We start from the raw sequence: 20,277 nt of genomic DNA, 5'->3' as shown, positions 1-20,277 counted from the left end.
GCCCCCTGGCAGCGTCAAGAGGCAACAGTAATACTCGTAATCCCTCGATTTGCACGGCGCTTTGTGGCTGGCCTGTTCCTATCACATGTGGTCTCAGTTGATCCTCGCGACAGTCCTGGGAAGTAGGCAGCCCAGGCCACGAGCAAGGAAAATGAAGTTCCGAGAGGGCACTGGGGTCCTCAGAGCCCGAGGATGGTGACCAGCAGCCAAGTGCCTCCCCCCGGACACCTGCAGAGGCAAGGACGTGCCACCATCCTGAGCCCCATCACCGCAGCAAGAGGGGCCTGGCCATGAGCAGAACAGCCCGACAGGCCCCTTACAAGGAGGGAGACTGAGCCCAAGCTTGGTGGCCAAGTAGGCTCTCTGGGTGCAGAGCTGTCCCCAGCTGACCCCTCCTGCCCTCTGGAGGGCTCTCAGGTGGGTGGCCCCCCCAAGGAGGCCCCCAAGGCTCAACTCAGTGCCATCTTTTTCCTCCTCCAGAGCACGTGGGCCCATGAGAACAGCAGGGATGGCCGGCTGGTGTGGACGGGCATCCAGGAGCACCTTGTGTCCACCGGTTTCAACAAGGTAGGTCTCCTCCCAGAGGAGTAGGGCATCCACACCAAGAGGGCGCGGACGAGGCCCACTGGGAGGGGGGGACTGGGGCCAGCTCCAGACCCGTCCATATACGGCCCTGTGTGCAGCTGGGTCTCAGAGCCCCAGGGGACCAACGGCTGCTGAAAACTGGCAGATTCCATCTGCAATAGCTAAACCTGACCCTGGGAACTGCGGTGGGCCCCCCCAGGGACCAGAGTCCACAGAGGGAACCGCCCCTTGTCCCTTGTCACCTAAGGGTTCTTAAAGGGGCAGGACATGAAAACCCAAACTCTCCCTCCCTGGCATGACTTACCCCCCCCACCCCCGAATGCTCTGCTCTGGGGCGAGTGCTCCCGTGCCAGGCTGTGTCCTTAGTCCCTGGGTTCCGGGCTGGGCCCCTCTGAGCCCCTCTCTGCCCCCTCCCTGCAGATGCATGAGCGTGAAGTGAAGCTCTGGGACACCCGGCTCTTCTCCAGCGCCCGCACCTCCCTCACCCTGGACACCTCTCCCAGGTATGAGTGGCTGGCGTGTTGGAATGGCTGGGGGCATTGAGGGCCCAGTGATGTCTGTAAGTGCACACTGCTGGTTGTAGGGCAGGCTTCTGCCCGGGGGCTCGTGCTGGCATGTTTTGGCATTTGGGGAGGGGACTGTGACTCGGCGGTGCGGGGACAGGGAGTCTGGGGATACGCTTGATTTTGCTGTGAGTGTTCTGGTGGAGCCAAAGACTGAAGAAACTGAGGCTACGATCATGAGGTGGCCGCGGGGTGACGTGGGGTCAGGTGGGCTGGCAGGTCTGGAGGCTCCAGTGCAGGACGGAGGCAGGCCTCGGACCTGCAATTTCTGTGAGACCTCAGCCCTGGCCACATGCTTGTCACTGGTGGTCCTGGGCGGGTTGGGGGGTGCAGGCAGCCTGGAGGTACAAGTGCATCTCGTCCTTCCACCCTCCTGGAAGTGTGTGCAAGAGGGTTTATGGTGGTGCCCCACGGGGTCCTGGCCCAGCCAGCTCTGTGCAGGGGCAACCCACGCACCAGGATGCCGGCTGAGGAGATGAGGTACAGGCGGCTGGAGGACTGCAGCCCGGCTGGTGCAGGAGGTGGTGGGACCTGGTTCCTGTTCAGCTGTGACTCTTGGGGCAGCTTGCTGAACCCCCCACCCAGGCAGGGACCTGGGAGGTCAGAGCCAGGATGGGGCCTTGGTCCTTGGATATCCATTCAGCCCCTTCCTCTTCCGTTTTACAACTAGGGAAACTGAGTCATAGAGGGCGTGGTGACCTGTCCAGGCTCTGGGAGCAGTGAGGGCCGTGTCTGGGGCACGCAGGGCTGAGTGCCGTAAGAGCTCCTGCCAAGGCGACCCCGCTGAGAGCCCCCAGAGAAGGGGAAACCATCAGGGTGGCACTCCCATCCTGTCTCACAACCCAGGGAAAGGCTGGGGTGCTGAAAAGGCCCAATTTGCAGATGAGGGAGGCAAGGCTGAGTGAGATCCCATAGCAGTAGGTGTCAGGCCTCTGTCTGCTCTTGGCCCTAGGGATACAGCGGGATGTTACCAGGGCCCCCCTGCGCTGGAGGAATCAGGGCCCCCAGGCCTTCTGGCTTCATGTCCAGCAACCCCTCCCCCAGCCCTCATGCTGCACTGATATCTTGTCCTCCACGCCTACCCAGGCCAGACAGCCCCTTCCCTATGGGGCCCCCCAGCAGAGGGAGGGAACTGGCCCAGCCTGGAAAAGGGAGCCAGCACTACCATCAAATGCTCCTCTCCCCACCACTTCCTGCCTTCCAGGCTCCGCCCCATCTGTGCCGGCCCCACCCCCACCCCGAGGAGCAGCCCCTGCCCAGCCCCAGTGTGGCCCCTGGGGGAGTTAACGATGCCCAGACCCCATGGTGCCACTGGCCAAGGCTGACCCTGTAATTATAGCAGTTAAGAATAGCCTCGCAGGGCCAGCGAGGCCTGGAATTTCTCAAATCACTCCCAGATGGGCGGCCAGGCCAGTGTCCCGCCCCCTTCATCCCCCAGTCCTGGCCACTGCCCCACTGGGCCCACGCCCTTGGCAAAGGAGCTGGGACTCTCCAGCCCTCTACAAAGCTGGTGGATGCCAGGGATGCGTGCCAGCCTCCAGGCTGGCCTGAGAGGTGGTGGGTCCCCTACCCCCAGGCTCCCCAGAAGCCAGAACCCCTCAGAAGCCCCCTGGGGTGTTGGGGGCTGCTGAGTGAACTGGACTGAAGGTAGGAAGTGTGCAGGGTGTCAGCTGTGGGCACGGCATGGGTCTCCACTGCACCCGCTCAGTTTCTTTTCTATTTTACAGATTTTCCATCTCCATTTGGGCAGAACAGTATGAACTCTTATAAGAGCTATAGGGGGCCAGGGGTCAGGCACATGCCCTCCCCATCCTCTCCCAGGGAGGACCCGGGGCCCCACCCTCCCAGGGGCCTCTGTCTCTGCTCCCATCTGTGCCTTCCCCTGCTCATCTGTGTTGTTTGTGGAGCATACCTCCCCACGTGGGACGCGCAGGGCAGCAGGTCCTATCTGTAAAGCTGGGCTCGGGCAGCAGGTCCACAGATGGCTGCCCTGTACTTCTGTGCTGGGTGGAGGTGGGGGGTTACCGGCAGGGCCTGGGCTAACGGAGCAGCTCGTGCTCCGGTCCAGGAGACACAGAAACACCACCACCTCGGGTGCCCTGCTCCTGGGCTGGGTGAATGGTCAACAGTATCGGCCCTGAGCTGAAGGCAGATGGAGATTTTTCTCCACACGTTACCAAAGAATAAAAGCTGAAGCCGGAGAAATCGATCTTCTCTTGAGGTCACCCTGGCAGCAAGCCTCACAGGGTGGACGCTGGGAGTCTGTTCTGCTTCTTCACACTGAGGTGTCCACCTCTGGCCAGAGGCACTGGCCCTGCATCCCAGCGAGTTCCCTGGAGGTTGGGAACCCCCTCCCTGCCTGCCTTCTGCGGCTCTCAGTAGCCCCTCCCCTCTCCTGGAGGGCCAAGCCCTCCCCGCAAGGCTGGTACCCCCACCTCCTGGGCCAGGGAGCAGGTGTTGGGATCCATCCCTGCCTGCTGTGAGCAAGTTGCTGTCTTACCGTTTCCGGCCTGTGATTCTCTTCTGTAGAGGGATCACTGGACGTGAAATGGGAGCATGTGTAGCCCGCGTGGCACAGGGCCTGTGGCAGCGAGGACCCAGCAGTTGGGGGCTGGCGTTTCCCCACAGCAGGATCACCCTGGGTAGTGGCTATATCTTGGCTCGGTCCCCGACTCGTTCCCTGGCCCCCTCTTCGTCCCCCGGCCCCTCATCTGATGGGATGCCCGAAGACCTTTTCTGGGAGGGCTGGCGTGAGTGCTCAGGCCCCTTTCTGTGGGCCCCACCACTCACCCCGCCCCTGCGGCCCCACTAGCCAGGTTTAGCTTTGCAGCGAAAACATTCATTCAGCAGCCACTGTGTTTAGCAGCAGCCCATAGACCCACAATGGCCCCTTTGACGGGGCCGCCGAAGGGGAGGGCAGGCCTCGCCAGAGCCATTCCCCTAATGGGACCCAGGCCCATAGGAAATCCACCTGGGCTGCTGCCTCCGCCGCCTCAGGAAGAAGGGGCCCCACCCAGGCCCACTGCCACCACTCTCTGCCCACCATGACCCACCTCCTCCCTTCTCATGCCAGAACTCTCAGCAGCCGATAATTGAATCCAGAGCCTCGTGTGGCTGGGCCTGACTCTGCACTGACATCAACGCCCAGAACCGCAGGGCCTGCTCCCCAGGCCTGGCTGGGCTGCCTCCTTCCCGCCAGGGTGAGGCTGGGGGCCAGGGGCCATGACCCATGCAGGGAGATGGGCATGGGGCCTCAGGGAGGCTCGCTCTAGCCTTTGCAGGGCCTCTCTGGCTCCAGGGGCACCTCCCTTCGTGCCACAGGGTAATAGGAAAAGGTGCTGGGCGCGTGTGTCTATCACTGTTCCTAAGCTCCCAGCACCTGATCCAGACCAGGGCTGTGCATAGCATCCCTGGGGGCCCTGCCCCCACCTTGGCCTGTGGCTTCCTGGAAAACACTCCCACTTCCGGGGTTTCTGGAAAGCCTGGGTACTTTACTCAAGTGCAGAGAGTAAAGGGGCATCACAGGGCCACCTGCCCCTAACAGCCCTGGCTCAGTCCCTGCCTCCTCACCCAGCAAAGAGCTCCTGCCATTCAGGATCTGTGCTGCTCCTCTACCAAGGCCCTTTCTCTGTAGCTAGAGCAGGAGGCTGGGAGCAAGGTCTCGCAGCCTGAGCCCATGCAGAGGGGCCACAGGACTGCAGGAAGGGCTGGGCTGTGTGTGCCATCTGGTCCAGGACCATCCATGAGGGCCTGGCAGGACATGGCTCAAGGCACCTCCTCCACAGAGGAAGGCAGGCGGTGAACTGCTCATCAGACCCATCTCTGAGGAGGGACCCTTGGGGGTCATCTTGGCCTGCGTCTGCCATGAGCGTTTCCCCAGCCTCTCCCAGGAGCCCTGCAGCTCCTGCTGGCAGAAGACTGGGCCTGGGAAGGGTAAGGCTGCCCTAACCGTTCCTCTGCCTGGAGGTTGAAGTGGCCCCTTTCCTATCCCTGCTCCCTCCTGGTTCCCAGTCTCACTGGGAGGCTGGTCCAGGCACCTCAGTCAAGCGGACTGAGCAGACACAACCCAGGGCAGGACAGCCTAGAGCATGCTGACTAGGGCCTGGTGCCCGCTGGGGAGAGGGGTCCCTGCCCCCAGCTTCCCCACAGAGAGGGCTGTCCCTTTAGGCCGACCCTGTGAGCCCCCACCCTCCCTTAGTCCAGCCCAGATACCCTGGGGCCATGCCTGAGAAACATACTTGTTTCTTTTCATCTTTTATTTTTCTTACAAAAGGCTTTCATATCATCATTTGTCTTACAAAAACCAAAGTCCTTGTCTCTGAGTTTGAAAAACATTTTCCCAGAATAAATGGGAAAGGATCTTTTATAAATATATTTTAAAAAACAAAAGCAAAACTTGTTCCTAAAGCATCTTTCTTTCCAGTTTCTTTTGTTCCTTCACTTTCTGGGGCTGAGACAGTCTCACCCACCCCATCCCCATTCCCACTCTCCCTCTGCTCTCTTTTCTGGGGGCTTCCTTCACTGGCCCCCAGAGTCTCCTTGGGGTGGGGGGCTTGGCAACCCGGGCCTGTGTTACCAGCACACAGCAGGGCCCGCCCCACCCCAGAGGTTGCATGTTGCAGAAGACGGGCCGACGCCATCCTCTAGGCACTCGGGCGGGGCGGGGGGTGGGGGGACCTTAGAGGTTATCACCTGGGTCCCAGCTTCTTACAGATGAGGAGACCAAGGTCCAGAGACGGGCAGGGACTTGCTGTGGTCACACAGCCCCGGTCCTGACATGTCCTCATCGTACAGATCTGAGAACTTCCTTGATCTGGCAGCAGGAGGGCCCTGGCCAGTCCCAGTGGGGCCGAGAGCCTGGCCCCGACCGTCCATCACTCCCAGGCTTAGATGTAGGGCTTAGCTGGGAGGGACCCCTGGGGGCCGGGCCCCGAGTAGCCCATGAGCGGCACCTCACACTCAGGCCCGCCAGGCGGGACCTCCCCACCACCCTCAGTCGCCTTGGGGCCTGGCTCCAAGGGGGCCTTCACCCCCTCCAGCTCCAGGGGCCCGGCCCCTGGCCCCACTTGCCCTTTGCCCTGAGCCACAGCTGCCGCGGCCCGCCCCCGCCGCACACAGAAGGCCGCCCCCACAGCAGCCAACACGGCCAGGAGCACGGCGGCCAGGGCGGGCGCAATCAGGAGTGGCAGGTTGCCCTCTCGGGCCTGGGTGACTGGGGCGTGGTTGGAGCGGACTGCCGGGGGCGTGCGGGCCTCCCCACAGGCCTCCTCGCTCTCAGGCACCCTCCCGGCCCCCAGGGGCCGGACGCAGATGGAGTAGGTGGCGTTGGGCCGCAGCTGGGTGACCGTGTACTCTGCGAGTGAGGCCGGCAGCCGCAGTGTCACCGGCCGTTTGTCGGGACCCGACAGGTTGCGGTAGGTGAGGCGGAGGCTCCTGAGCTGCACGGTGCTGCCCTGCAGGTAGCGCTGCAGTCCCACCCGCAGGGAGGTGGGGCTAGCGGGCTCAATGCCAAGGGGCAGGGGCTGGGGTGGCTGCATGGTGGCCGGGGCAGGGCTGGGCCTCGGCCCTGGCCTCACCCGGCTCTCACAGTACAGGCCCGTGAAGCCCTCAGGACACAGGCACTCCAGGTGGCCCCGCGCCCCCAGGTGGCAGGTGCCCCCACTGAGGCAGATGGATGCCGGGCAGTCCTGGGGCTGGGGGGCAGGACCCATGGTGGGCGGGGCAGGGGGCAGTCGGCTCAGGGCCTCAGTGGTTGGCTCCGTGGGGCTGAGCCAGGTGGGAGCCATGCTGGAAGGTGGGGCTGTGGGCGCCCACACCGTGGGTCTCATGGTGGGCACCGTGGCCGTGGTGGTGGTGGCCGGGCAGCCAAAGTCGGCGTAGTCAAGGTCCAGGAGCAGCCGGCCGGCGTTCTTGGGTGGAAAGTGGCAGCGTGTCTCCTCGGGGCTGGCCAGCGCCACACGGCTCTCCCGCACCCAGGGGCCGAACCAGCTCAGGGGGCACACGCAGTTGAAGGGGTTGCGGGCAGCTGCCAGGAGCCGCAGGCGGGGGAAGAGGACCGAGAGCTCGTGCGGCAGGGCCTGCAGGCTCAGGTTGCTCAGGTCCAGCTCCTGCAGGGCTGCCAGGCCGGCCAGGTCCTCGGGCCGCAGCTGGGCGATGCGGGTGTTGCCTGCCAGCCGCAGGCGCGTCAGGCCCCGCAGGCCCCGGATGGCGGGTGGCGCGAGCTCCAGCTGGTTGTCGGCCACGTCCAGGTCGTGGAGGTTGCGCAGGCGGCCAAAGAGCCCCTCGTCCAGCCGCTGCAGCCCCAGGCCGGCCAGCCGCAGCGCCTCCACGTTGGCAGTGTCCAGGATGCCGGGCTCCAGGGCTGGGAGGCTGTTGTGGCTGAGGTCAAGCAGCAGCAGGCGTGGCAGGCGCAGCGGGGGCAGCGCCCGCAGCTCGTTGTCCTGCAGCTTGAGCTCCAGTAGGTGGTCGAGCGCGTCAAAGGCGCCGGGCTGGATGTGGCGGATGCGGTTCTTGCCCAGGTAGAGGCGCTCCAGGCGCCGCAGGCCACGGAAGGTCTCGTTGGTGATTTCCCGAAGCCTATTGGCAGTCAGGTCCAGGTTGCTGAGGTTGACCAGTGGCTGGAAGATCCCACCAGGCAGGCTGGCAATCTGGTTCTGTGACAGGTCCAGGAGCTGCAGGCCCGGCAGGCCGGCAAAGCTGCCCGCGTCGAGTGTGGTGATGCCGTTCTCAAAGATGTACAGGCCCACCGTGTCGGGCGGCACGTCGAGAGGCACGGTGGTCCCCTGGCGGGCGGTGCAGAAGACTGTCTGTGGCTGGTTGCACTGGCAGCCGGATGGGCAGCCCCGCACCCTGGGCTCCAGGGCCGGCAGCAGCAGTAGCAGCGGCAGCAACAGGGGCGGGGGTGTCTTGGAGCGCATCTTCTGGTCCCTGGGAGCAGAGAGGAAAGCGGGAGACCGTGAGTCAGGGGCCCCAGGGGACAGCCACTCCAGGAAGGACTGGGAAGGGAATTCCCAGCCCCCTTCTCCACTCCCCGCCCCCAAACCCAACAGCATACAGTAGTTATGAGTCAGGTCCCCAGTGCCCTGGCTGGGTTCCTGTCCCTGCCCTGTCACTTCTTCGCTATGTGACTTTGAGCAATCACATGACCTTGTTATGATATCAGTTGCTACTTCCTGCGCTGACACCAGGGTTCGGTGGGCTGATGCACACAGAGGGGGCCTGGCCCCCAAACACTCAGTGACCACAAATAACCCCCTTCTCCTTAACTCTAGCCCTTTGGCCTCTCTGTGGCTCAGAGAGAACACATGGTCAAAAAACATCAGACTCTGTGCCCTCCCCTAAACCACCCCAAAAATCTCTGCTGAGGTGGACAGCAAAGGAGGGAGAATGGTGGGTTCTGGAGCGGCAGCCCCTCCCGCAGCATCTGGGAGAGACCAGGCAGGCAGGCGGCCGAGCACGTAAGTAGAGAAGCTGCCTGCCCTGGGCCACTGGCCGCAGCCGCCGCACTCTGAGTCCTCCGAATGAGGAGATACCACAGCAGGAAGACTTCACGGGGAAACTCTGGGATTGGTGTTTTTCCACTTGTGAAGTAGACCTGCCTAGGACATGGCCAGCAGGAGAGTTCCCCGGGGAGGCAGAGGAGGGCTGGAGCCCTTGGCAGGTGTCCCCGCTGTGGGAAGGGGGGAGGCAGGGAACCTTGGTCTTCAGATCCCCCATCTCTGAGCCACGATGAAAGAACTAGAGGTGAGGGGCCCCTAGCCTCCCTGGGCTGACCCAGGTCTCAGGTTGGGGGACGTTGGTTGTGTGGTGGCCCCGGAGGCAGTGTCAAGCCTGGAAACGCTCTGCAGATCAGATCCTCTATCGTTTCTTGGGAACCCACTCTAGGCCAAGCCCTGAGCAAGAGGAGCAGCAGCCCTTCCCACGTGCCCACAGCACTGAACGTCTACAGTCTCCTCGTTTAGTCCCCCAGCAGCCACTCCAGGTGGAAGCTGTTCTCTTCACTCCCAGATGACAGGAGAAGAGGCTCCTGGAGGTGCAGTGACTTGCTGCCTTTGCACTCCCGGAAAATCTGAGCCAGAGCCCAGGTCCTTAACCACGTCCAGGTGTGGCTGGGCCTGCCCTCCTGATGTGGGGCCCAGTCCTGCCCAGGTGGGGGTGGCTCCCCCAGCCGCTCCAGGCTCCCACTCGTAGCTGGAACTGCCCGAGACAGGATAGGGCCACAGCATGGGCCCCCCTTCACTCAGGCTCCTGCGGGCAGCCCGGGGGCCACCCCAGCAGCGGTCCCCACACTGTGGTTCCCTAAAGTCCCTGAGAGGCCGGCATGCCTCCCCTCCAGGTGCCTCCTACTCACACAAGGGCCTTTTGTGCTGGGGCTCAGCCTCCCCTTCCCCCACGCTGGCCAGCCATCCAGCCACACAGGTAGCGTGGCCCCCTACGCAGCCCATGTTCTGCCCAATGCCGTCCATCGGGCTGCCCCTCCCCAAGGGTGTGGGCTCCTGGAACGTGAGGCGGAGGAGGGGCAGGTGGTCCCCAGGAGGCCACTATGGTGTTGGGCCAGCTCTGACTAAAAGCCCATCACCAGGTTGGGCCTGCCTAGGCCCTGCCCACCTGCAGGGTCTCCTCTGCCCCTCACTAGTTAACACTGATGACTGCCCTTCAGAGGCCAGCTAGGGAGGCCTTCCCTGACCCCAGCCAGTGCCGCCTCCTCTGCTCTCTAGATTCTGCTGTACCCTCCCTGAGGGGAGGCCCTGTTTTTGCTCCCTGTATCCCAGAGCCCATCTTTTGCTGAGTGAATGGCAGAGGAGCATCTTGCACTCAGCCTCAGATGAACCTCAGCCAGAACACGGGAGGCCTCGTGTGCCCCCAGCCCTGCCGGCGCCATTCCCAGGGGGCTGTGTGTGCCACACCTGGCCTCCTTCCCTGTGGGGACCCGCTCCACCCTCCCTGACTCAGAAGGCAGCGGGTATGGCCTGGCCTCCAGATGTGGACTGTGAGCAACCCCCACCCCCTCATGCACCTGGGGGGTGAGCTGCCTCCCCCTGAGTTAACCCTCCTGGTGGGGGTGGGGGTGGCGGGCAGGGTCAGGAAGGGCACAGCCAGGCTCTGGGGTGGGAGGGGACCTTACACTTGGCCAGCCTGGCCACCCCTACAGCTTCAGCTCCCCTGAGCCTTATAAAAGATCACAGTTAAAAGCTCACACTCCAGTCAGGCAGCCCTGGGCCAGGGGCACCCGAACTGTGAGGCCACAGACAGCAGCTTTCTCTGTTTCCTCATCGTCCACCTGGGCATTCCAGAATGGACACCTCCCAGGATTGGGAGCACTTAGCTCCGAGGAGCCAGGTATGTGGTCCTTAGGGGCCTGGGATGCTTACTGGGGGGTGTTACCCATTCTGCATTGATGAAGGGACCAGTATGGGCTCTGAGCTTCACCTGTAGTCTGCTGGCCCTTTAATCAGTAAAGTCATCATGGGGGAAGGAGGCAGGAACACCGGGGGTCTGTCTGGCCACAGAGGCAATCTGGGTAAGCTGATGGAGAGTGGGCGTTGGGTCAGAACAAGAGCAGCTGGCATTCTGGGCTGGGGAGACCCCAGTAGGCAGCAGCTACCCTGCTTCCAGCCCACAGGATGCAGGGATGAGTGCCTCTGCCTGAGCCCCATTCCACCTGTCCAGCAATGAGCTGGCACTGGGGCTTGGGAAAATGGCAAGCTGTGGGCTGTCAGCTCCAGGGGGCTCTGCCACCAAGAACAGATCAGAGAGCCCCCAGAGGGGACCCAGAGGGCACTGACTGACTGGAAGGGGCCGGTGACAGGGCAGCAGGAGACCAGCTCTGCCCCTAAATAGCTTCCCAGATCCTTTCTCACCTGTGGGCTTTTTTTCTTAGCAGCCCTGCTTCACTTTCTGGAGTTGTTCTGAGCACGTGTTGTGGTTCTGTGTTGTTCTGTTTGTTTTAAATGGGGAAGTTCTTTTAACAAGTTCTGGGAGCGATTCCGCCTGTCTGGGTGCGTGCTGGTGTGTGTGTGCATTGGGGGTGGGAGTGCCTCGTTGGGGTCATGGCTGCCCTGGCCCTTGCAATTTCAGCAGCCCTGAAGGACCAGGGGCCTGGGCTTTGATATCTGATCTGCTGACTCGAGGCAGGGAGGTGGGCCCTTTCCCTCTGCAAAGGGTGTGGGGAGAGTTCTGGAAGTGGCCCTGGGATTTGAGGGGAGGGGGGAGTGGAGGCAGGAGGGCAGAGTGTCCAGGGCCTCCCCTCCACTTGGACTCGCCTTGGCCTGGCCCCACCACAAGGGCCCTCCAGGGGACAGTGCTGGGATGGGGCTTTGGGGTCTGACTGCCTGCATTTGCAGCCTGGCTGCATGACAGCCTGGCCACAGCCCTTAGCCTCAGTTCCCATCTGTGAAGTGGGGGAGGCTGGGTACAGCGCCTGAGTCTCAGGGCTTGTTTAGTTTGTATTTGGAGGACATTCTAGGTGGTCAGTAAACACTACCTAGTGAGTGTGTCACCCATAAAACCTGAGTCTTGCCCTCCGCATGCATGGGGTGAGGATGCCTTGGTGTGAGAGGGGCTTCACGCAGATTTAGGCACAGACAGGAGGCCCCCTGGGCTCAGGGTGAGGCCTCTACGCAAAGGCTGCCCTCCATCCTCAGGCTTGGAAGAACAGGAGAAGCTAGAGAGAACAGCCTGGGGGGTGGGAGGAAGGTGCCTTTAGTTCTAGAAGGGGGTGGGGGGAAGTGAGCTGTCCTTTGGCCGGCAGTTCAGCATGTGATGGGGGAGGAGGGGGAGCAGAAGGAGGGGCTCAGTGAGTAACGACATCATCATTTCAGCTCTCAGGGCGACCCAGAGTGTCCCCACCCACCCCTAAGTGTGGGACACCTGGAGGCACCCACTCATAGGCCCTGGATCAGGCAGGGACTGGCAAGTGAGTGGAACCCCAGGCCTTTGGGTGACCACATGAGACCTCAGGCTGGACCATCTCCTGTGCCTGGCCAGTGGGGAACAGGAATGGGCAAACAGAAGCAGGCACGTCCCTTTCCGTACCCGATACTGCGGAGTGGGTACAGGGGTCTGGAGCTGCAGATCTGACCCCACGGCTCTGGGCCTCTGGCTCCTAGTGCCGGCCCGCCAGGGTGAAGCACTGCCGGCCAGGCCTGGCAGCAGCCCAGCCCAGGAGTCTGCCAACCCCCCAGGCAGGCGGGACCATGCCGGCAGCCAGGACAGTTGGCTCCAGTTTTGCTGACGTGTCTGAGGAGGCTCCGGGCCCGGGCTGGGTCCACCATTCTCCCCATCCCTGGGGAGAAGCAGCCCTTGGCCCAGCAGGTTGGGGTCTCTATCCTGGGCCCTCATGGAAGGGGCCAAGGGGGCTGAGCCTCAGGTTCCTCGGAGATAGCCCTCTTGGGGGGTGGTCCTAGCCCTGCCCTTTGATTAAGCCCTGCCCTTTGACTGGTGGTGGGGGTACCCACCAGTCTTGGCGTCTCTGCTTTACTTACTCCATCACCACCCCCAGCGGGTTCTACTCACGCTATGGGTAAGTCCTGACACTCCACACCATGAACTCATCCGGGCTTCCCTTCCATCTCCCACCTATAGGGCTTCTCAACTCCAGCTGCACATCAAAATCACCAAGAAGCTTTAGAAAGTTCCTAATGCTCACACCACACCCTCCCCCGGCCAATTAAATAAGAATTTCTGGGGTGAGACCCAGGCAGAGTTGTGTTTTAGAGAAGCTCCTTGGGTGGGTCTCCTGTATAGCCAGGCCTCAGATCCTGGGGCAGAGTATTGCCAAGGGGGATAGTCTGTACGTCAGCCCATCTCCCTGTCCAGGGAAGAGTCTAGATCCCTGAGCAGGTATGGCCAGCTGGCAGCACCAGAAGAGCAGGAGCTGGACCTCCTCCCTCTTCCCCACTCCATGGCAGGAGCTGCCTGGCCCCAGGTGGGTGTCTTCTGTGGCACTGTGGGTGACTTGGCAGCTGCTAGACCTGTCAGCCCAGGGCAGGGAGACCAGTGATTAAGGCCAGTCCCTGGCTCAAGTGAGCCCTCAGGGTGGCAGGACATGCCTTCTCAGCAGAGGTGCCACTCTGCTGGAAGAGGACACCTGCTGCCCCAGGAGCTATGTGGTGGCTGCGGCCCAACTTGAAATGGGCTGGTCCAGATGCCACCGTCAGCACGTGCAGTTGTGATGCCACTGGGGCTGGGCTCAGACATGGGGCTTGCTCACTGCCCTGTCCCCACCCAGGGCCAAGCACCCGTCAACTAAGGCCCTAACTCTGCAATTAAACCTGAATTTACCAGAGGAAGACCTTAGTCACCAAGGGAGGCCACCAGCCCCAAGCCAGCTGGGCCCAGGCTGTCTGGGGCCTAGACAGGGTCTGAGAAGGAGGTAGCCCCAGAGGGGTCTTGCCCTTCTCATTCCATCATGCCCAGGGTTCTCGGTTACCCTGCAGCAAAGGAGGCCCTTCCTGGGGCCTGTGAGATGATCGGTGGGCAGGTGGGGTTGATTAGGGAAGCCACAAGTCTGCCTCTCACCTCTCACTGCTGCCCACCCAGGCCCAGGGCCAGGGGGGCCCCAGTGGCCACCCCAGCCTCAGCCTCTTCTCAGTGCAGGCTAGCTCTCTCCTTCCTCCTTAATTAAATCTCTCAGGCAGCCTCCGAGGAATGTGAGAGCCTTATTGCGTTCCCTGGGAGGAGACGGGTTGGGGCCCTTCCCCACCTTGGAGAAGAACTGGCCCCTCGCCTGTTCCCACCCCCCAATCCTAAGGTGGCCCAAGGGAGTCTGCTCCAGCCTCCTCATACCCCGGGAGGGTGGAATGAGGAAAAGCGGGGGAGGCCGGCGGGTCTGGCCGGCCAGGCGGCCCAGCTAGCTGAGGGAAAGCAATCCGGCTGACTCTGGAATGTGGAAACTGATAAAAGGAAGAAGGCTGAGCCCCCGCCCACCCTCAGCACACCCCTGCCCGCCCCCAAACACAGCCCTGCTCTGGTCACGCGCGCGCAGACACATGCCCACGCCAGACACACGCCCACTGGGCTGTGCTTTGAGACACACACGCACACACACGCCCTCCCCCTTCTCCAAGAACTCTCAAATTCCACAGCAGTGAGGGGAGCTGGTTTTCTTGGCAGTGCAGAGCCTTGGGCTCCCTGGCCCAGGGAGGGGACTCTGAGGGGGGCTCCGGGAGGGATCACTAACCCTGTTAAGTGGCATTGCTGTCCCTCCCATGAGCTCAGGGCCTGCCAGTGGTCAGGGATGCTTCTGTGGGCAGAGGCTCACCCAGCCTTCTCTCTGGCCACCAGGGGAACTGGCTGGCTGGCCTGAGGTGGGAGCTGCCTCCAGGGCCCAGCTGAGACCCTGCTGTCCTGATCCCAGGAGCTGCTACCCACTTAAAAGCCCCCACAAGGACTCAACTCTCTTTACCTGGGACTTGTCCTAGCTCACCCAGGACTGTAGTGGAGGTGTCAGGAATGGGAGCCAGGAGCTGGATGCATCCCCTGCCCAGGGCATCTCCCTGGGGGCGTTTGCCAGAGGGGGCTGCCTGGCGAGAGCACTGGTCTGGGCACTGTCTGAGGGGCTTCTCATGTTGAACCCCTCCTCCTCCATGTCCAGGGTCTGGAGAGAGTGGTGCCATTCCAGCAAATACCCTGGGACACCAGCCCCCACCTGCCCACTGGTCCCAGGTAGTTGTTTCACTGAAACATGAGGCCAGGGGAGGTGGGGACAGGCAGTGCCCGGGCCCCCAGCCTGGCACGCGTGTGCTCATCCTCCCTCCCTGGGCCCAGGAGAGGCCAGATAATGGTCTGGAGGGAATCCAGCTGGGCTGCTCATTACCAGAGCCCTCTTCCTGCCTCTGACACTCTGTTTACAGAAACTCCAGGGGCTGATTCCCCTGGGAGAAGACAGCAAACTCAGGGGACTACTCTCCCATCCCCCACACTGCCTGCCTTAGCCCTGTTGGGCCTTGCCACCAGCTGGGCCTGCTGACCCCACTTGGAGGTCACCAACCCAGCCACCCCTCTTTGCCCCCAACGCCCAAAGTCCAGCCTAGTGGGAAGGGACCTTGAGATTTAGTTCAGTACCCCAGCCCTAGAAGCTCTTGGTCTGGGGAGGGGGCTCTGGGTCCTGGTGCCACGCCCCAGAGCCTCACCTGCCCTTGGTGCAGAAGGCAAGCAGAGGGACCCTCAGGGTCACTTCCTCCTTCCCACCTTTCACACTCCAGCCCTTGGCCCCAGCGGGAGAGGTAGTCAGCTACCCTGGTGTGGTAATCGTTAACAGATGGGGGTGAGGCAGAATGGCTGGCACCAATCAGCTGGCCTGCCAGTGACCACAGGGGACCTCGGCAGCCCTCAGGCTGCAGTGCTGCCAGCCCAGGGACACAAAAGACTAGGCTGGCTCCAGGCCATTGGGTTCACAGCCTGAGCAAAGCCCCTTCCCTGGCAGGGGCAGAGATGGGGCACCCTGATACCTGGAGTACAACCCAGTCAGCCAAGGTCTGTACCCCATTTCAAGGGCTGCATGCCTGTGGGCCCCTTGCTCTGCCCTGAGTGACAGAGCCCTCAGGACGGACCCCAGGCCGTCGATCTGCACAGGGGGACAGGGGTTAGGGGTATTCATGCCCAGAACCAGTGTCACTCCAGGAGGTAAAAGTAACCCAAGACTGTGGCTTGGCCATCCCCTCAAAGGGGTTTGTTTCATAAAACTGGTCATGCCGGAGGGCCCAGCCGTGGGAGGAGGGAGGGGGTGTTTATTTTGTCTGCTTGCAGCCCCGCGGGCCGGTGATCCGCGTACTCGCGCGTGCGCGCACCCCGGCCGTGGAGCTGTCGGAGCCCGAGGACTGCCAGATAAGGGGGCGGGCCGGGGGCGCACGGTGCCTGCCCGCCGTGCGTCCCCGAGTTGATCCAGGTGATCGTTTAGGACTGGGGGCCGCGTGCCCGCCCTGAGTGCATGTGCGCGCGGCGGAGGTCGGGGGGGGTCCGCGCGCGTGATCGGCGCGTGTGCACAGCCCGTCCCCTGTTCCCGCCCGCAGCCCCCCAGCCCGGTAGACACTCACCGGGTGGCGGCGGCGGCGGCGGCGGCGGGAGCCGGGCGGGACGGGCCGCGGCCTCAGTGCTTCCTGGCCCGGAGGCCGGAGGGGTCCGGGGTCCTGAGGTCTTGAGGTGCCGAGGCAGCCGCGTCCGCGTCTCCCCGCCCCAAGGCTTGGGCTGCGGAGTCTGCTCGCGGGAGGCGGGTTCAGTCTTAAGAGTCTGGGGGCGTGGCCGCCATGGGCGGGGGGTGTGGCTGTTCCCTATTGGCCGAGGTGGGGCCGACGGAGACCCGCCTCCCCTCTGCTGAAAGGGTCATTCGGCCAAGAAGCCTGGTCCTCACCCCGCCAACTCCCGACCAGGCGGGCAAGAGAGACATTGCTTGGCTCCGTCGGGAGTCAGGAGTCCTGCGGTCCAGTCTGGTCTGCCACTAGTTTGTAATATGACCCTGGCAGATCCCTTTTTCCCTGTGAAGAAGCGAGCGAATAATGAGTGAGACCAAGCATCCCAAACCTGGATGCCTGTGACATACCAGGCAGGTGATAAAAACTCGAGGAACAAACCCCAGAGCCTGTGGAGACCTGGGGAGGGGAGACTCAGCAGCTATGACCTGTCCCAGTCTGCCAGAGCTTCAGGTTTTACAGAAGAAACTGGAAATCTGGATTTTTTATGTGAAATCTTTCTGTGTTGTTGTTGGTAGCTAATCCCAATTTCAGAAACTCCTGGCTAGGCCACACACACAGATCCTTTCTGAGAGCCTCATAAGTACAACCTCTAATGCCAAATCTGAGTCCTGGGGTCGTTTTGCTGTGAGCTCCTCTGGACCACTTTCCTCATGTCTTAGATGAAGGGAGCAACACCCAGGAAGGGGACATGATAGACTACCCACAGTTACCGGCAGCTTCAAGGTCAGAATGTGCTGGGGGGTGCTGGGCTGAAATGTGAGGTTGGGCCTCACTGTCAGTAGGTGGGGCCTGGGTGCTGCTGACAGTGGCCCTTAATGGGGCAGAAGGGGTGGGTGCCAGGGGCTGGGCTAGTCCAGAAAAATCCCCTGCCTTGGAGGATTCCAGGAAAACACTCAGCCCTCCTCCCCCTCTGCACTTGTGGTCAGAGTCATGCCTCAGAGCCTTTGGGGACCCAGCTCAGCTCCTAACTTACAGCCGGCTCCAGGACACCCGCCACCCCGTCCAGCCCAGCCCACGGTCAGGGCTTGGCTGGGCCAGCTCAAATCTCGGGGGGCCTGAAGGCTTATCCCAGCAGGCTGGGCCACACCAACTTGCAGGGGTGGGGGGGTTGCGTGGTGTTTGAAGGACTGGATCACCTCCAGAAGGCAGGATAGCCTCCGTGTCCAGTCTCTAACAGGGCTAAGCAGGGTCCAGGTGCAACGGTTACCTCCCAGACTTTTCTTCTCAGCTCCTCACCTCCTCAGGACCTCGCCCCAACACGGCCCCCTTTCAGGATGGGCAGAGGTCTGCACCCCATGCTTTTGTTGTTATATGTGGCTGTGGAGTGTGCCTTGCACACCTCTAAATGTCTGTTCCTAGGCCAGTGCAGGCCCTCAGGTGTGCTTCATTTGGCTCCTGTGGGACTTTTTAAAAATTTGAAGCCATTGCCAACACTGAAAAATCCAGTCGTTTCACATTAAAATGGGACTTCCCAGCTTGCCTTGAGTGGGAACTCTCGGCCAAGGCTGAGCAGCAACTGCCCCCTGTGACCAAGGCCCAGACTCACAGGTGGCCCCAGTCCCCACCAAGCCTAGTTGTCTCACACCAGGCTGCTGCACTCCTTCAGTTTCTTGAAGCATTTGAGTTTGCGGTCGTCTCAGACTGTCCCTATGCCTCTGCCCTTGGGCCCTGTGTCCCCTAAGGCCCTCAGGAGACCCCAGCCTGACTCTCCTCCAGGAACAGGACTTCCTGACAGGTCCTGAATCTTCTCGCCTCTGTGGCCATTTCTTGCTGATAATGAGATCCCACCTGCCTAAAGGATCCATCTCCTGCCCCAGTCCTAAGCCTGGACTCACACAGGCCATGCTCCCGTCCACCCGGAGGTTCAAGGACAGCTTCCAGGAGGCCCCCCTCCCCAGTTTGTCCATCCTGTCCTCATTTGGCTTCAAGGCACCACCTGCCTTAGAACCTGGTTCTAAGGGAGCAAGGGAGTGGGGGGCAGGGTTTGGTTCAAGGGGGTCCCCACTGCTCAGCCTGGGTGACAAGAACTGGGGACCTGTTCTGCTTTGGACCAGTGCCAATGCCAGGATGTTTAGGTGGTGGGTCTGAGTGGGAGAGATGGGCTGGCAGGGAGAACCAGAGGAGGGCTCTTGAAACTGCATTTCCTGGCAGGCTCACCGCGGTACTTCCTGTGTTATTTGCAGCAATATTGGGAAAGCTGATGGGAGTATCAGGGGGTAACCCCTCCCCCACGTGATCCACTTGATACCACCATGGTTCTGCATCTTCTGGGACTTGGGCTCAGGGGTAGGTGGCAGGTCTGGGCTCTAGACCTTCTGTGGCTTTGAGTCTGGAGCAGACCCCTAGATCTGGGTCAAAGCCTTTCCCAGTGGCAGGCCCAGATGCCAGCCCTCCCCCATTGCCATGGCAGCAGGAGAGATGCCCATGCCAGCTTTCCCCCCCTCTGGCCATATGCCAGGCTGGGGCTTGGTTCTGCATTCCAGACCCAGACCTGGCTTGGCTCTCTTTACAAGGCCTGGGGTCAGGCCCGTGCCAGCTGTTGGCCAACTTTTGGGGCTGGGTGCCATGACCCCATTTCTTGGCCTGTGCTGTGGTGGGTAGGATGCTCCCGCCTGATGGAGCTTCTCAGGTAGCTCTGCCTGAGGCGAAGAAGACTGGCCTGACCTGTCAGAGAAGCCAGCCCTGCCCTCCTTGACTTCCTGCCCCTGCAGCCCTAGCACCTGAGTCATTTGGCCAGCCAGCTGGGGCTGATGGGGCAGGGGCACAGGGGTGCCAGGTCAAGCCTCTTAAAGAGGTTGGTTTAGAGCATAGGTGAGCCATTGATGCCAGGGTGGAAACCGCAGGCCGATTCCCCATTTCTTGCCAAGGCAGCAGCAGGGTGATGAGAGTCCCTGCCCAGCATACTTGCTCTCAGACTCTTGTTTTCCTTCCTCCTGCCTATCTCCACACGGTGACCTCTGCTCAGCACAAATCTCATTGTCTCCCTCTTCACTTAAGATGTGTCATTTGCTTCTCTATTGCTCATCCGATGGAGGGAGGCAGAACCCTCCTCCTGATGTACTAGGCCCTGCTCTGTGTGGCCTCTACCCACCCCATCCTGAGCCTCAGCCCCTCACCCTTACTGCCCAGACCACCAGCCATGTCATTCTACTCCCTGTTCCGCAAACAGGCTGTGCACCCGCCTGCCGCAGTGCCTTTGCATATGCTGCCCTTTCTGCCTGGAACTCTCTCCCCTTGACGTGGTTGATTTCTCTTAAACTTTGGGTCATAGAGAATGCCCACTCCCCTGTGGCCAGTCAGAGTCAGGCCCTTCTGCTCCCTGCTGTGTGTCCTCAGAGAACTTTTCCTTCACGCGTTTGTGGAATTCTGTCTGCCTCTCACCCAGGCCGTGAGCTTTTGAGGCCAGAGGTGGGGTCTGCTGCACTCATCTTTGGTCACACCTGCCAGCCCAGCTGAGGGCCAGGCGCAGACCAGCTCACCAAGGGAGTGAATGATTGTGGATAAACTAGTGGGTGAGTGAAAGTCCTGTTAGAACTGCTGAAGGGACTTAGGTGTGGCCCCGCTGGATCCAGCGTCAATGTGGGGGACACCTGAGGTCACGTGACCACGTTGTCCCCCTGCCCCCCTCTCCCCCACAGCAGGCAGTGATCAGACCAGGTCAAGAGGGCAGTTCTGAGCCCAGCTCACCCTGCTGGGCCCAAGGTAATTAGAGGCTGTGTTACTCACAGGTGACCAGCCCAAGGCACTCCAGGAAGCTATGGAGCCATCCAGGACCCACCCAGCTTCCCAGTCCACTCTGTGGCTCCCTTCCAGCAGGGTGGGGAGGGGTGGTGGGCAGCTGGCCGGGCAGGGGAGGGGGTGGGCTGGACCGTTTGTTGCCTGGGTGAGGGATGGAGGCAGCTGCCACAGCTGGGCGACCGCTGACTGCTGGGACCACA

The 20,277-nt window shown here is 61.9% G+C and overlaps 2 protein-coding genes across 3 annotated transcripts in view; one reads left to right on the top strand and one right to left on the bottom strand.

Moving 5' to 3' along the window:
* Nucleotides 1-20,277, top strand: part of LOC114893648 (coronin-7) — a 57,894-nt gene that overhangs the window by 28,012 nt on the left and 9,605 nt on the right. For both annotated transcript variants that reach the window (XM_029219294.1, XM_029219295.1), the window contains 2 exons: nt 481-567; nt 1,006-1,088. In XM_029219294.1, the coding sequence (XP_029075127.1) occupies nt 481-567; nt 1,006-1,088 (170 nt within the window). The remainder of the gene's footprint in view (nt 1-480; nt 568-1,005; nt 1,089-20,277) is intronic.
* On the bottom strand, nt 5,396-16,428 carry VASN (vasorin). The gene is made up of 2 exons (XM_029219296.1): nt 16,184-16,428; nt 5,396-8,075 (listed from the first exon to the last, which is right to left on the bottom strand). The coding sequence occupies exon 2, from the start codon at nt 8,063-8,065 to the stop codon at nt 6,035-6,037; it is 2,031 nt and encodes a 676-aa protein (XP_029075129.1). The 5' UTR covers nt 8,066-8,075; nt 16,184-16,428; the 3' UTR covers nt 5,396-6,034.

Source organism: Monodon monoceros, unplaced genomic scaffold (assembly GCF_005190385.1).
Source record: "Monodon monoceros isolate NGI ecotype Baffin Bay Population unplaced genomic scaffold, NGI_Narwhal_1 Super_Scaffold_13, whole genome shotgun sequence".
Taxonomy (NCBI): Eukaryota; Metazoa; Chordata; class Mammalia; order Artiodactyla; family Monodontidae; genus Monodon; species Monodon monoceros.
This window is presented reverse-complemented; position numbering and strand designations above follow the sequence as displayed.

Excerpts from the sequence above, each read along its gene's own strand:
- VASN (XM_029219296.1), bottom strand. The coding sequence starts at position 8,065 with ATGCGCTCCAAGACACCCCCGCCCCTGTTGCTGCCGCTGCTACTGCTG.